General features: G+C 36.8%; 2 protein-coding genes across 3 annotated transcripts; one reads left to right on the forward strand and one right to left on the reverse strand.

Annotated features, from left to right (window-relative positions):
- Nucleotides 1-4,564: 4,564 nt before the first annotated feature.
- LOC129807274 (sorting nexin-29) lies at nucleotides 4,565-6,838 on the forward strand. The gene is made up of 2 exons (XM_055856424.1): nucleotides 4,565-4,733; nucleotides 4,809-6,838. Exon 2 carries the CDS (start codon nucleotides 4,812-4,814, stop codon nucleotides 6,243-6,245), a length of 1,434 nt encoding a protein of 477 aa, XP_055712399.1. The 5' UTR covers nucleotides 4,565-4,733; nucleotides 4,809-4,811; the 3' UTR covers nucleotides 6,246-6,838.
- LOC129807273 (brahma-associated protein of 60 kDa) lies at nucleotides 6,283-12,120 on the reverse strand. 2 transcript variants are annotated; one of them, XM_055856421.1, is made up of 3 exons: nucleotides 11,898-12,120; nucleotides 10,418-11,825; nucleotides 6,283-6,740 (listed from the first exon to the last, which is right to left on the reverse strand). In XM_055856421.1, exons 1-2 carry the CDS (start codon nucleotides 12,012-12,014, stop codon nucleotides 10,440-10,442), a joined length of 1,503 nt encoding a protein of 500 aa, XP_055712396.1. In that variant the 5' UTR covers nucleotides 12,015-12,120; the 3' UTR covers nucleotides 6,283-6,740; nucleotides 10,418-10,439. The 2 variants fall into 2 exon arrangements, with proteins under 2 accessions (XP_055712396.1, XP_055712397.1); XM_055856422.1 differs by having other exon boundaries at nucleotides 10,418-11,822; nucleotides 11,898-12,115.
- Nucleotides 12,121-14,637: the final 2,517 nt, after the last annotated feature.

Here is a 14,637-nt window from a genome sequence, read left to right on the forward strand (position 1 = left end):
GAAAAATATATATAAATCCAGTAGTTGCCTCAAAAAGTCATCCTGAAAACTGAGTTAGCAATGATTGTTCTCAAAAGTTTTCAGTGTATAATCATTTTTCAGTGCTACATGGTCAAATTACACGAACTTACATAAAATTAATTTATGTATTTCAGCTTAAAACAATTATTCAGCTTTTATAATCTTCTTTTTTGTAGTGCATGATTTCTTGGCAAAAACTTTACCGTGGAAACGCATAATTTCAGTAGTTCACTTGATTTCCGCTACGCGGACAGCGCGTTTTTAAAAATGTGAATGTTGGTAGCACTGTGTATTTCGAAATCGAAAATGCCGGGAAAATTTTTCTTGTGTAGATTTTGTAAAAAAGGCCGGTGCATCAGTTATAGAATTGGAAGTGAAATGGGTTGTTTCATGTGAGAAAATAGTAATTTAAAGATATTGTTGCGTCCGAAGAAAAAAAAATAAAAGAATAAAAAAAGATGGTAAGTTTTAGATATAAATATAAAGGATATAAAAACTGTAATTAATACAGGATTTCCACTATAACATGTGTTATTACACTTGCACACCTTGCACATGAAAATTTTACAGTAGAGTCTCCTAAATTCGAACGCTCCGGGGGGTATTTTTGACATTTCTCACCTCCCAAATTCGAACGATTTTTTCAAAACTAACGAAATTTGTGTGAGATTAAATTGTACTTTGAATCAAATTCCCGTACTTTCTCGCAAGCCTTAGTGGTAAAATACTTCCTTTTCATTCTACACGACCATAATGTATGTAAACATTCAGGAAGAAGCACATAAATATGATTTTCATTCACCAAGAATACGAACTTTCTAACATAACCTCACAATTGACGTTTTGAATCCAAACGGCGTTCGAATTTGAGAGATTCAGATTTGAGAGACTCTACTGTAATATGATTCACATTAATTGTCGCTGGTGAGAGTTCAAATGTATAATTTGTGTGTTTGAATCATTTTATATTCAAAATTTGATCTATTTGTTGATAAAAAGGTAGACTTGGCCCACAAAATTTGATATAAATTGATTTATAGCATTAATGCGAAAAATTAATGCGATTCTCTCTTTAATTTTGTAATGTGAAAAATATTTATGCTTCAGGTGAATTTAAACTTATTTTTGCAAGCTAAGTCCACTTCTTTATTAATAAATAGAAAAACCCCAAATATTAAGTGACTCAAAGACACAAATAACATTGGACGCTCACAAGCGACAATTAATGTGATTTACATTAAAATTTTAATGTGCAAGTGTGATAACGCCGTTATAGTCGTATTGATTCCTTTGGAACTGTTCTGTTGCTTCTGCTAGCTACCCCCAACTTCTTTTAGATTTAGTCGATTTTTCTAATATTATATATCAGGCAGGAGGCAGGGCGCACATCGCTTTTTTATATAATACTAACAAATTGTCCTAGTAATACCAGTGAACCTAATAAATAGGGGAAGGTGTGCTACATTCGGATGACTCAAGCTTCGAACAACTTTAATGTGCTTAGCAGAAAATGCCAACGAATAATTTACTTAGATTAGAGAACCGGCAAGCGTTGCGGGTGTAACTAAAAAAAAACACAAATTTTTCCAAAAAATAGAAATTTATTAATATAAAAACTAATACTAGGTCCACAAAAAGTTGTTTAAATATGTTAAAATAACATACCTAAATGTGGTTGCTCAAAATAATTTAAATTCAGCAAATTAAAGTGATAAAATTGCTCATTAATTTCAATTTCATTGCATTTAAACAAGTAGTCTTTTGAAGAAAATTGTTTTTATTAAATTTATTTACTCGTAATTAATATTATTTCTGGCCAAAAAAAGATAAGTACAGTGATTTAGTGATAAACTTATACGAAAATGAAGCTTCAGTATCGGGAGTAATTTGCTAAGTTCCTCCAAAGCCATTCGAAGAAATCTCAAATTTGTATGACTTCATACTTCATACAGACTTTCAACAAGACTGTAATGAGAGTCGTTGCATGAGATGAGCCCCTTTGCCCACAACTCTTTCTTCTGGCTTTGGGGATCCTTCTGCAAAACAGATAAGTGACTTATAAGACATTTTAAGTACTGATTTACACATTTTCTACAGTCCTTCACAATCAAAAATCTCGCGGCACTATTTAAAATTGAGCAAATTTCTTGCAAAATGTGTCCTGATCCTGCACTCATAAAAAATAACATATTTTCAGCGTTTGAAATAACATTTACCACGTTTATGTACAAAATGAATATAATCTTTATTATTAGAATAAATGCAATATTTTCGATGCTACTTCTGAGAGGTAATTGGTCTTTACAGACTTACAACATTTATTTTAATTCTCAGTAAATATTATGTGAAGACATCTTGATTAAAACCCAAATAATTTTATAACCTTCCAATATTGAAATTGTACTTAGAATTTAAAAGGAAGTCAAATTGTTTTTGGAAAAAATGGTTTAAAATGTAAACATTTATATTTGCACTAGACCATTATTGCAATATTTTTTTTTTATATGAAGCTATATAGTTGTACAATTTAATGTTCAACAAAGCTTACCAAAATATAAAAAAATTACATTGGTATTTGAAAATTTTCCTCTATCTTAGAATGCTTTAAATTCCTAAATTATAAAAATGATTCTTATGTTCCAATTTTAAATAGGGTAAAGTGGTAAAAGTTGGACAGGGGTTTTCTTCTTGATAAATTTAATACTTCATTTTTATTTGTATATTTTAAATGCTTTAGTTTTATAATTTGGTTTCTTGTGCTTAAAAAAATTTAGTACTGTATTTATCTAGAAAAATCCCTGCTTAACTTGTACCGGCAAATTGTCCAACTTGTATCACTTTACTCTACGCTCCTTAATAAATAACCTGCCAATTGCGTTTTGCCTACTTTTCGGCGAATAAAAACGGAATGAAAAGTAGTGTTATTTCACTTTTCGCCGCACCAGATATGTCTCCGTCAATTTGCCGTCCCGTCAATTTTGCCTGGATCTGGATATTTCGTAAATTACCCCTGAGGTGTTCTAATTATCGTCAGTTAAATGGTTAAATTAGTATTAGTCGTTTCTTCTTGACAACTTTCCAGGAGACCATATTTTCTGTTAAAATTTATTTTTTCTTAAGAAAAAATGCCTTAAAACGATACTTATATATAGAATATATTATTATTATAGAGGGAAAGCAATATCTACTCTTAAATTTGATATATGATACTTAGGAAGTGGCCGGCTTATGGTAATCGCGTTTAATTTTTTTATTTATGTATAAATATTCTTACAAAGGAAGTACTCGAGTCATCAAATTCATATAAATCTGGGGCTTTGCTCAACTACGCAGAAAGGCATCAAATTAAACCTGGTATAGTCAAAAAGTGCGAAATTCGGTTAGTTTTCTTTTTTTTTTTTAAATTCCCCAAAGTTGAAAATATGCAGCACATAATTTGTCACGATTCGAAAAACTCACAAAAAATACGTGAAAATGTTAAAATGATGGTTAAAAATTAAATAATATAAGACCTAGAATTGTTGTAGAGTGGTTGTAAAGAAAAATAAGGTTAATAAAATTCACTTTTTTAGGCTTTGTTTTTCTTTTTTGATTCCCTGTTGGAATTTCACATAAAATTTCCAAACAAGAACGCAAACTATATTACGAGAATTTGAAAATTTTACAGGAAAATAGGGTAGGGTGAGTACTTTTCGCCACCTTAGGTTTGACACCCTTATAATTCTTACACTTTTTGTCGAAATAAAAAGAAATTTTGTGTACAAGTGCTTTGAAGCATTGTCTATTGAACCAGGAGACTTCCCGGAAAGTTTTGAGTATCTAGTTGAAAAAAATACATTTCCTGCAACAATGCATGTTTCAGTACTTTACGCCGCCTTGTAAACCAGCGGAGTGCAAGAACCGTTTAAAACCGAAAAAACGTCAAAATTAATTTGTTGCACCCAAATTTCTGTTTGACGTTTTTCCGGTTTCAAACGGTTCTTGCACTCCTTTGCTATATAGATATGTGTTCTAAGGGTTCTAAGATCCTTGCCAAATTGCTAGGAAAAAGGAAATTCAATAGAAATGTGCTTTTTGGTACGAAAATCTGTAAAAAATCACTTTGGCATTTTTGGTCAATTTTCAGAAAATTTATATAAAAATGACAAGAAAATGGGAAAATATTTAATTGGAAAATGAATTTATGAGTCCTAGAACTGCTGTAGAAGTCTTACGGAACGAAAAACTATTGAAAAATTACCTTTTTGTTGAGAATATCTGCACACTAACATTTTATGCCAGTTTGGTATTTTGCGTGATTTTTTGGCTCGGGTTTTAAAGTGTTAAATGAAAATTGAGCCTTATCTTTATTTATATAATTTAGGTAAAGAGATTGAGAAGCTGAATTACATTATGATATGGCTCCTTTCTACGTAAAGATGAAAACCCCAACTTCAAAGATGCCCCACTTCTCCCTAAGCCCTATAAATTATTGTGCTTGACTTGACGCCTCACAAATAAATCCATAGAGTTAACAGAATCGTCTGCGGAAAATCCTATTGTTTTCCTTACCTATGAGTTGTAGGGTGAGTGACACAGCGTGCAAGGAATCAAAACAGAGAAAAAGTTGCACAAAAGAAAGTTTTCGATAAATAAATCATCAAAAGATAGCTGCTGAGAGTGCAAAGAGAGGCTGAAAGTATTCACAGGAAGACTATGTACGACAATAGAGTGTAAGTTGTGCAATTAGCTATGATATTGAGTGGGAAAATGGCCCGTTTTCTATCCTCAAGGTTTTTCTTCTTTAGGCAATGGCGATGAGTGGCTTCATTCAGCAGACCCAGACCAAGAGTACCTATGAGTCAAGTAGAAAAAGTCTCCTGCACCACCTCATGTCCGTGGTGAAGGAGCTCCAGAAGAATTTTGGCGGGAAAACCGAATTGGCCACGGAAAATGATCACAATGTACTGAAATTGTGCGACAGCTGGGAATACGCCCTCTGCCATGGTCTCCGGACAGGTTCATTGCTGAAAAATGTGAGTGATTTGGTGTCTGGGGTAAATCAGGAACCTCCGGTGTTTTGGACATTTGCCTATCAACACATGACAGCTCATGAGAGGGAGAGATTCTCATCATTGAGGCACGTCTGGACAGATCGGGGAAAGTGTCGTGCCTTCATCCGGGCAGCATTGAATGAACGTGCCCTGGAGAGGTATATTCTCATGTGGCTGGCAGATGTCAATATTGGTCAGTACTATGAATCCTGGGCTCTGATGCGAGATGAGGAATCGACAAATTTACTGCCAAATCTAGCAGCTGGACTCAGTTCAATTCTCTTTGCCATCACCGTGGACAGCCCAGATCTCAATGTTCAATCGAGGCGAGAAATGAAAACTGAACCTATTATTGCTGTTCCCAGACCAATTCGACCCATCCGGAAGAATGGAAAGCATCAAGTTATTGAATTTGACGAAGCTGGACTTTCGATAAGCCCCGTGGCAAGTGGAACACTATCGAGTCTCTGTCTGAAGCACGAAAGTGTCCCCCGGCCACGTCCGAATGTCCAGAGTCCGGCTGTGAAAAGTACCTCTGAGAAAGAAGCCACAGAGGAAGGACCAGCAGAAGTTTTTACCCCACCCAGTGATTCGGGAATTGTCGTAGAGGAACCCACAACATCTGAAGGCAGTTTCGATGATTCCTCCCTGCGCAGCACCTCCAAGAGCAGTTCTATTCACAGCTCCTCCAGCTCCGTTCACAGTGATTCCCAACAACTCCGTGAACGTCTGAAACAGACTGAAGAACGCTGTCAGCGCCTCGAAGCCCGAGTGGCTGAATTGAGCCTGGAGAATCATCGACTACGAGGTCTCAGCGCCAGTCACATCGTCTCCGGATCAACTTTTACAGTCAGCGTTCCCCGGGTTCGCCTCGAAAAATCCGGATCACGCAAGTATTATCTCTACGAAGTCCACATCATTCCAACAAATCAACCAGGTGACGAATGGACAATCCTCCGTCGCTACAGTGACTTCTATCGACTCCATCGGCAATTCCAAAAAACCCATCCAAGTGTCCGGAGCCTGGATTTTCCGCCAAAGAAAAGTTTCGGTAACATGGAGGCTCATTTTGTGGAGCAACGTCGTCAGAGGCTTCAACTCTACCTAAGACACATCCTCACAATGCTCCCGGACGTTGCCACTTGCACGAGTCGCACCAGTCTCGAGCAAGTGTTCCCATTCTTCAAATAACAAACTCCCAAAAAAGAGATAATAATGCCTCACAAAGTTTCCCTTATGGCCTCTACACATTGGGAGAAATTTCTGTCAAAAATTGCTTTTTTGAAGGAAATTCCCTGCAGCATTGTAGGAGAAACGTCAAATTTCTGTCAAAAATTGCTTTTTTGAAGGAAATTCCCTGCAGCGTTGTTGGGGGAAACGTCAAATTTCTGTCAAAAAACGCAATTTTTGACGAAAATTGCTCCCAATGTGTAGACGCGCCTTTATTTAATTTTTCACTTTCTTCTTACGTTGGATTATAGTTATAAATGTTGCAAAAAAAAAATGTGGAGATATTACTATTTTTGTTGCAATTGAAGATAAAACTTACGCCTTATCGAGTTTCTCTGGAATTATTCCTGCAACTCCCCTCGAGATAATGCCTCACCAAGTTCACACTATCATTTCTCTGTTTTTTTTTCCGCGGATGAAAATTTATCGGGGGAATGGGCAGGAAAAAATGTAAATCTGGAACAAAATGAGATAAACTATTGTAAAAGTTTCAAAGTGAGATTATTTTGTTCAAATAAATAATGCGCGAGTACAAATTGTGCTCAAATGTTGAATATTATTGTTGATTTGCTTTTTGCATTGAATGACACGATTATTAATTTATTAAAATTGCGCAGTCAATCGACAAATGCTGTCTATTGATTTAATTTACGACAGACGCATAAATTATTTGAAGAAGAATGAAAATTATATAAGAATTTTATTTTCTAAAAGAATCCTTGACACGACACCGAGAGGAATCAAAGGTCTCAAATAATTTGAATAATTGACAGGGAGATTCTCATTAGAACTTGCATCTATATTGAATAATTTAACCAAATCAGCAGAAACAGTGTAAAAAGATGCAATATTTACAGCAAAAGGGAGTTACTGGATCATTAGAGAGAAGACCTCACGGAATGATGAGTCTTTAATCCTAAAACACTTAAAACGTATAACAGGGATTTTTTTCAGTTTATAAATTGATTTTTTTTCATCATTTTCTCAAAAAAAAAAAAATAAATAAATAAAAATATCTATCCCAAATAATAAACAACGAGCTTTGCAATCGTCAACGAATAATTAAACCTCTTATGGAAACCCTAATTAACTGGACAGACCTACGGATTAAGTCAAGAAATTACTTAACGTAATTATAAATCAAAAGGGACAGATAATCCTAACCGGCTTATGTAGGTGAGATTCTTAATGTGAGCTAACTCGGAATGCATGCAAATTCGATTTAGAGCTGAAGTTGGCAGACGCCATTCAGTTATTTTGGATCAAATTCGTGAAATTATACAAATTTTGTATTTAAACCAAAATATCAAGGATTTGAATGGACTGACAGAAAAGTGATACAGTTTAGTGATCTGGATCGTTTATGACTAATCCACTTAAAATAATACAGTAGAGCCCCGCTATAGACCATCGCTCTATCTCTATAGTCCATAATTTATCGACCGTTGATTTCAAAACACTGATTTTAAATTAGGTTATGTTTTTTAGTACGCGACATGCAATGTTGTCATAATTATTTTAATATTTTTGGCAAACTTTATTGAGTAGGGGAAGGTTTTGTACCTTCGTAATGTTGCAGCTTCGTAAAAGTTGATTTTTTTCCAAGTTACTAAATGAATTTTATCATGGTCGTATAATCTAAAAGCTAGTCCTACATCTCACATTTCCTGACAAACTTGGAAGCCTAGGCCTTCTTTCCAGGGTCCAAAAGGAAAAAAAATAAAAAAAAATGGGCCTAAAATCGTAATTGTGATGTGTAATATTTTATGAATTTTTGCACTCTGCAAGTGTCTTTTCGAAAAAGCAACTATTCTAAGTTATAGAGGGTTTATTAGGGTTAATATTTGCCGTAAAAATCTTTTGCTTGAACGGGGTCGTTTTTGTGGGTGGAGGAAAATTCATAAAAATTACCACCCTTGCAGCTCAGGAAAATTGAATTTTGCAGTTTCGTAAAAACATCTGTCAAAATTACTGACCACCGAAGTTGAGAATTCCTCACTGTTTTGGGTCACACTGTGCACGCCGCTCGGGATATTTGACTCATCAGAGATTCCACAGAATAAATTCACAAGAAAATTGGGATATTAAACCATTTTCATGACATCCAAATTAGCAGCCCATGCTTGTCGATCCTCCGCCACTTCAGGAAGATGTTCGGGTTCGATCCCAAGGCAAGATTCTGAATTTAATTCAGCTACCTTGTCCTAGGTCTGCCTCGAGGTCGACGCCTTCTCACAATGGCTTGCATAGTTTTTCTGGGGAATCTTTTTCTATCCATGCACTGAACATGTTTCGGGGAAAATGAAGCCTACAGAGGTGGGAAAAAGTGGTACGAAGCTGAGTTAACCAGGGCACATTCGTAAAAAATGCTAGACATATTCATTTTCCTGTAGAGGAAAATCCAAGGACTTCCAGGAATTTTGTGAGGCAGAATTATGAACCCAATAAGTAATAGATTTTTTTTATATAGTGATATAATTGATTCGGTGTGTGTGGCATTCAGTAAAAAATCTTAAATCTTGAACTCCTTTTTTTAATACGAATCTTCAAAACCTTCCCCTAGTTGTGATAATTGTGATCCATAATTAAGACAGCGAGGACAAGTATCACAATCGCAAAGAAAGTGAAAGCCGTCGAGCAATTTCAATACTAAAAGTCTTTGATAATTTTAAAAAATGACATGGACTATAGTGCGACGCAAGTGTCAAATCTGAAATCAAATATGGACTATAGCGAGGCTCTACTGTATAATCTTGGAATTACATTAGAGTTCCTCAAATTTGAACATTTTGGGGGGTATATAGATGACATTTCTCACTCCTCAAATTTGAGCGATATTTTCATAAATGTGACGGAATTCATGTGAAATGCACTTTCCCTTAAACTAAGATAAATAACTTTAGAGAATATTATCAATGTAATTTATCGTGAAATAAATGTAATTTGTTGCGGAAGTTAATATAATAGGGTAAATTAAGCTTATTGAAAACCTGCTTCAAATGGAAATTTTTCGCTACTCCAAATGGAACCGTCATTGTTTTCATGATAAATAGGGTGAATGGTGGAGAGCGAGACACTTAAGAAAAAATTCAATTTCAAATGCATTTTTAAACTGAATAAATAATTATTTTTTACCATTGTTTTGTATAATGGGATTCTTTGATAAATATTTTAACAGAATTTTAACAGTTGTTATTAAATATTGCAACCGAATAATCGGAAAATTCACAGAAATTAAAAAATAACACATTTTGAAAAGATGGACAAAATTTTGGAAAGTTGGACATAGTGATATTAATGAGAAAATATCATACAAAACATGTAGAAAATCAAATGTTGAGGGTTTTCTGCGTATACTTGCACATTTGATGGTTATGTTAATCCCTCCTTTATGTCCGGGTAACAGTTGAGGAACGCTAATTACCAAAAACTATCTGGACGTCCAACCAAAAAGAGGTTCTGTAAATTTCACAGACGCCTCGCGCTGTCCAGCAGTTATAGCTTTAAAACGGATGCAATTTTTTAGCATAATTCAATTCCCCATCCGCCCAGGTTCTTTTCCACTTGCTTTGGGAGTTAACTAGACTGTAAAGACATGTCTGAACTGATTCCTATCGGTTATGAACCAGTAATGAACCGATTTATAACCGATTACTGCTTTTTATGCGAAATTCAATTATATTTTCCCCTAAGGTATTTGTGTAATTTTTTGAGTCGCCTATAAAACTGGTCAAATCTGTTGTGAGCCGGTAATTTAATTTAATATAATTATTACTTTTCCCTGTTATAATTATACTAAACCGGTTATGAACCGATAAGTAATTATTGTCCGGAAATCAATTCTACTTTTGTGGGATCTTTTGAGTAATTTATAAATCGGTTAAAAAGCGGTAAACAGTAAATGATACGAGGTTACTTTTGAGGTGTAGCAATGTCACAAGTTCGAGCATTTCGCGAAGCCTGGTACGCTTTGTCACCCCTTTTATAAAGAAATTGGATAATTTCGATAATTTGACAAAGTTCGAATTTCTTAAAAGGACATTACAATAAAATCATAAAAGCGAAAACAGGACACTCATTTTTGATTAGTGAAATGCCTCTTGATTAAATTTGTCATTAGAAAAATTACTTACCGTCCCCTTTAAGAGATCCATTTTAGGAATTGCGAATGCCCAGAGCTTGCTCCAATTCTGCCCTCTTCTGATTGACCTTCGTGTAGAAGTACCTTGAGACTGCTTCCTGAGTCCAGGGCTGATAATAGAACTCTGCTCGGCGTTCCTCTTCCGGATTCCCCACAACGTCCGTCATGGTCTTGAGATCTCTGGTCTGGCTGATGATCCACTTGTGAATGAATGTCTGTGGATCCTTGGCGAAGCTCAGGAAGAACTCCCGATTTGTCTTGAGCTGATTGATCGTCTCTACGGTCTCGTGAATCTTTGAGTCCAGGCCCTGAATCTCCTGCTGACTGGCTGTACTTAGGAGGAAGCTATTCATCTGATTCTTCAGGGTATCATCGACTTCCACATCAATATCATAGCAGGCTGTCTGCTTACTCTCTGCCCCTCCTTCCACGGAGATCACGTGGTTGATGACAATGGGATCCGGAGGATGGAGAAGGGGATTGAGTCGCTGAGGGATTTCTGCGAATTTCATGCGAGAGCACGTGAAAATCTGCTCCAAATACTTGTCACAATTGATGAATTCCCTCTCATGAGCATCCTGCAGCTTATGCGTCTTAATGTACTGCCACAGGGCTGAGATGATGACCGGACGGGTCTGAGTGTGCACCCCGAGGAGTCGAGCAAGTCTCGGATCCAGTTTAAATTGAAGCGGCTGATAGTCCAGCAACAGGAGAATTGTACAGCGAACATTGCGATCGCCAGGACGTTTCACCTGGAATCCATCGGTTTCCTGAGTGGTATGCGTACGATGCCACTCCACCAGATGATTATCCGGTCCATACAGTTCCTTGTCCAGTTCAATGACCAGCGACTTGAAGAATGACGAAAATTTCCTCTTGATCTTATTGGGATCACTCTTGGTGTCCTCCAGCAAACGTCCTTCAACTCTCAATTCCCACGAAGCCACAGTACCCTCAGCTCCTGGCTCTGAACCCTCCGTTGGCTCCTTACTCGGGTAAAAGGTGTTCGAAATGAAAATCCTCAGCTTCCGCTTCTGCTTCATGGGACGCTTCAGGGCCTCCTGGATGTCTAGACGCTTCCGCATGATGGTAGCATCGAGCTTTCGCTCAAATGCCAACAGATCCATATAAGCCTGCGATTCAGGCACCAAATCCCTGACTTTCTGCGGCAGAATCTTATCTGCCAGCTTCTTCTTCTTCTTCGACGGTCCATACTCACTCTTCTGCTGCGGATTCCCCATGGATCCCACTCGGCTGTCCTGTGGGCGCTTCCCACCCGGAGTACTGGGCATTGTTGAACGCATGGGCCCCTGGAAGGGAGGCTGTGGCGTTCGAGGGTGCATTGGGCCACCAGGAGGTGGGCCAGATCCCAATTGGGGCGGAGGAGTAAACCCACGCTGCTAATAAACACAGAAAGAGCACTTTTATCCCTCCGGACACAGAATGGGCTGACATTTGAGGCTGTTTCTTACCGGAAAGTTTGGTCCAGCATAGGGTCTCATGCTGCCCGGTGGAGGGGCTTGCTGGTAGCGAGGCTGCCCGCCGGGTGGTACAGGAGCCCCCGAGGAGGGCGGAAAACGCTGAGACATTGGATTTCACAGGAATTTTCCACGAAAAATAAAGAAAATTCACTTTTAGTGTGGAAAAAGTGACGCCACAAAATCACCGTCTGACAGCTCAATTCTCCGCTAGATGGCAGAAGCAGAAGTTGTTTAAAGCGGGACACACACTGCACAAGCAACATCAAAATTATTTTCAAAATTTTCTTCAAAAAATATTGAAATACGTTCAAGGGGAAGATATTAGCTTGGAAGTAGTGTACACTGAGGTGGAAACCTGTGGATGTGGAAGGTCTTCCATAATAATCTATTTAACACTTTAAAACCCAAAGTGGCATTTTACTCCAATTTTAAGTTTAGAGCTTCATAGTAGGAATTCTATTCAATATTATACTAAAGTGATAACACGAATGTTATTATTATTATTATTATTATTTATTCACTCTCCAGAAAAATATCTACAATGTACAGTATTGCGTCCACCGCCGTCTTAGCGTTGGTGACCAACCTCCAGAGGCAAACGGTGGAAATCCTCTTTCATAGGTTGTATAAGCTGAAAATTTATGGAACTCTCATAATAAAAACCCCATCATTAAAAATGACTGAAGTTTTTTTTTTTTAACAATTTCGTTTTGAACTGTACATTGAGGACAGTGGAGGGGAGTTTAGAGACCCAGACGAGGTTCGAAAAGAACACGTTTTGTCTGGGTCTTTATGAAGGATTAAAATCATTAAAATTGAAATTAATTAATTACATTTAAATTTAAATAAAATAAAATAAAAGTAACTTAATAGGAAAACAAAAAAAACACCATAAACAAGGGGAGCCATGCAAAAATTCGGAGAGGGAACCGAGTGAGACCCGCGCGCAGTAGTGGAACTTATGAGTTAGAATGGGAGCAAAGTCAAAGCAACTGCCCAAGAGGGAACAGGACCCTGACCACCAGCCACCCCATCAAGGGTGTACCCCGCAGCGGAGAATCCCCAAAAATCGCAAGCCAGCCACTTCACAATTTGCTTAATAATTGGGGAAAAGAGACCGGCAAGTTCGGAAGAGAAAAACCCCATAGCTTAGGGCCGCAACTCTGGGAGGATGGGTTAATAAAAATATTGTTACCAGCCAGGATTCTCCGCCCCGTTCAAACATAACTTAATTTTGAGTTTTTCTAACGGACACCCCCGGTCGGGAGGCAACCAAGACAGTGGCCCTGTAGCTCTCGCAGGCAGAAGCATCGACAGGGAGACAATCGAGAGAGTGGCCCCGTAACCTCAACAGGCAGAAGCCTGGTACTCCAATGCAACACAATCTCTGTAATATCCCTTGACATCCCGCACGAAAGTAGGCTTCCATACAGAGTTTCGGATAGAATGTGGCAGCTCATTGAACAGATTCGGACCAGAGTATACAAAAGAACGTTTAAATCTTTCGGTCTTGGGTCTAGGGAACTCTGCTACTAACCCTGTGCGAGATCTCTTCAGTCTACGAGACTGAAAATAACCACTGCGAGTGAAAAAGGACTTAAGCACGCAAATTTTAAAAATATATCTTACGGGGAAAATATTCCACTGAAATGAACATATCCCACACAGAGTCACGCCTCCGCCGCCCAGTAAGCGTGTAGTAAGAATGTGTAGAGAATTTAATTAGCTTTCATTTAGTCCAAAAAAATAGTTGATAACTTTTTTATTATTTAAAAAATTGGGAAAAAAACCAAAAAATGGGCGTAGAATACCAAATTGGCGTGAAATGCCACCTTTTTTTTATATGGAGTTTGTATACGAAATGGACATTTGAGTGGTTTATTCTACATAACCTAAAAATGTTACCATATTTTTTGAATTTTGTCACGATTCGAAAAAATCTTAAAAAATACCTGAAAAAGTAAAAATAATTATTAAAAATTAAGTAATATAAGACCTAAAATTATTGTAAAGTGGTACTACAGAGAAAAATAAGGTGAAAATTCACTTTACGTCTTATTTTTCTTTTCCGAATTCCTACTGGAACTTCTCATAAAATTTTATTAAACAAAAAGCGCAAATTATATATGAGAATTTGAAAATTTTACAGGAAAATATATAGATATGTGTTCTAAGATCCTTACCAAATTGCTAAGAAAAAGGAAATTCAATAGAAATTGGCTTTTTTCTACGAAAATCTGTAAAAATTCACTTTGGCATTTTTTGTCCATTTTCACAAAATTTATATAAAATTGACAAGAAAATTGGGAAAATATTTATTCAAAAAATAATTTACGAGTCCTCGAACTGCTGTAGAAGTCTTACGGAACAAGAAACTTGAAAATTTGGTTTTTTGTGGAGAATATCTACACTGGCATTTTATGCCAATTTGGTATTTTACGTGATTTTTTGACTCGGGTTTTAAAGTGTTAAAACCAATTTTGATGATCGAATGCCTTTTGGAATGATGGAGAATTCTGTCATAAAGTTAGCTGAAGCTCAAATGTCAAATGAAAAATGTCTAAAAATAATTAAGATCACTTTTCAATTGGGCATACCTTAATGATTATTTAACAAATACTTTAGATACAGGCCTGAGCTAAAATAAAAGCCGAAGTGAATTTGGTGGTGCCAGTTGGGATTCTTCGAAATGCCGCGAAAATTCACGTAGAGAAAATGAGAGGTTTTTAAT

Source organism: Phlebotomus papatasi, chromosome 3 (assembly GCF_024763615.1).
Source record: "Phlebotomus papatasi isolate M1 chromosome 3, Ppap_2.1, whole genome shotgun sequence".
NCBI lineage: Eukaryota > Metazoa > Arthropoda > Insecta > Diptera > Psychodidae > Phlebotomus > Phlebotomus papatasi.

Excerpts from the sequence above, each read along its gene's own strand:
- LOC129807274 (XM_055856424.1), top strand. The coding sequence starts at position 4,812 with ATGGCGATGAGTGGCTTCATTCAGCAGACCCAGACCAAGAGTACCTAT.
- LOC129807273 (XM_055856421.1), bottom strand. The coding sequence starts at position 12,014 with ATGTCTCAGCGTTTTCCGCCCTCCTCGGGGGCTCCTGTACCACCCGGC. Across the intron at positions 11,826-11,897 it reads ATGCTGGACCAAACTTTCCG|CAGCGTGGGTTTACTCCTCC; the intron begins GTAAGAAACAGC and ends TGTGTTTATTAG.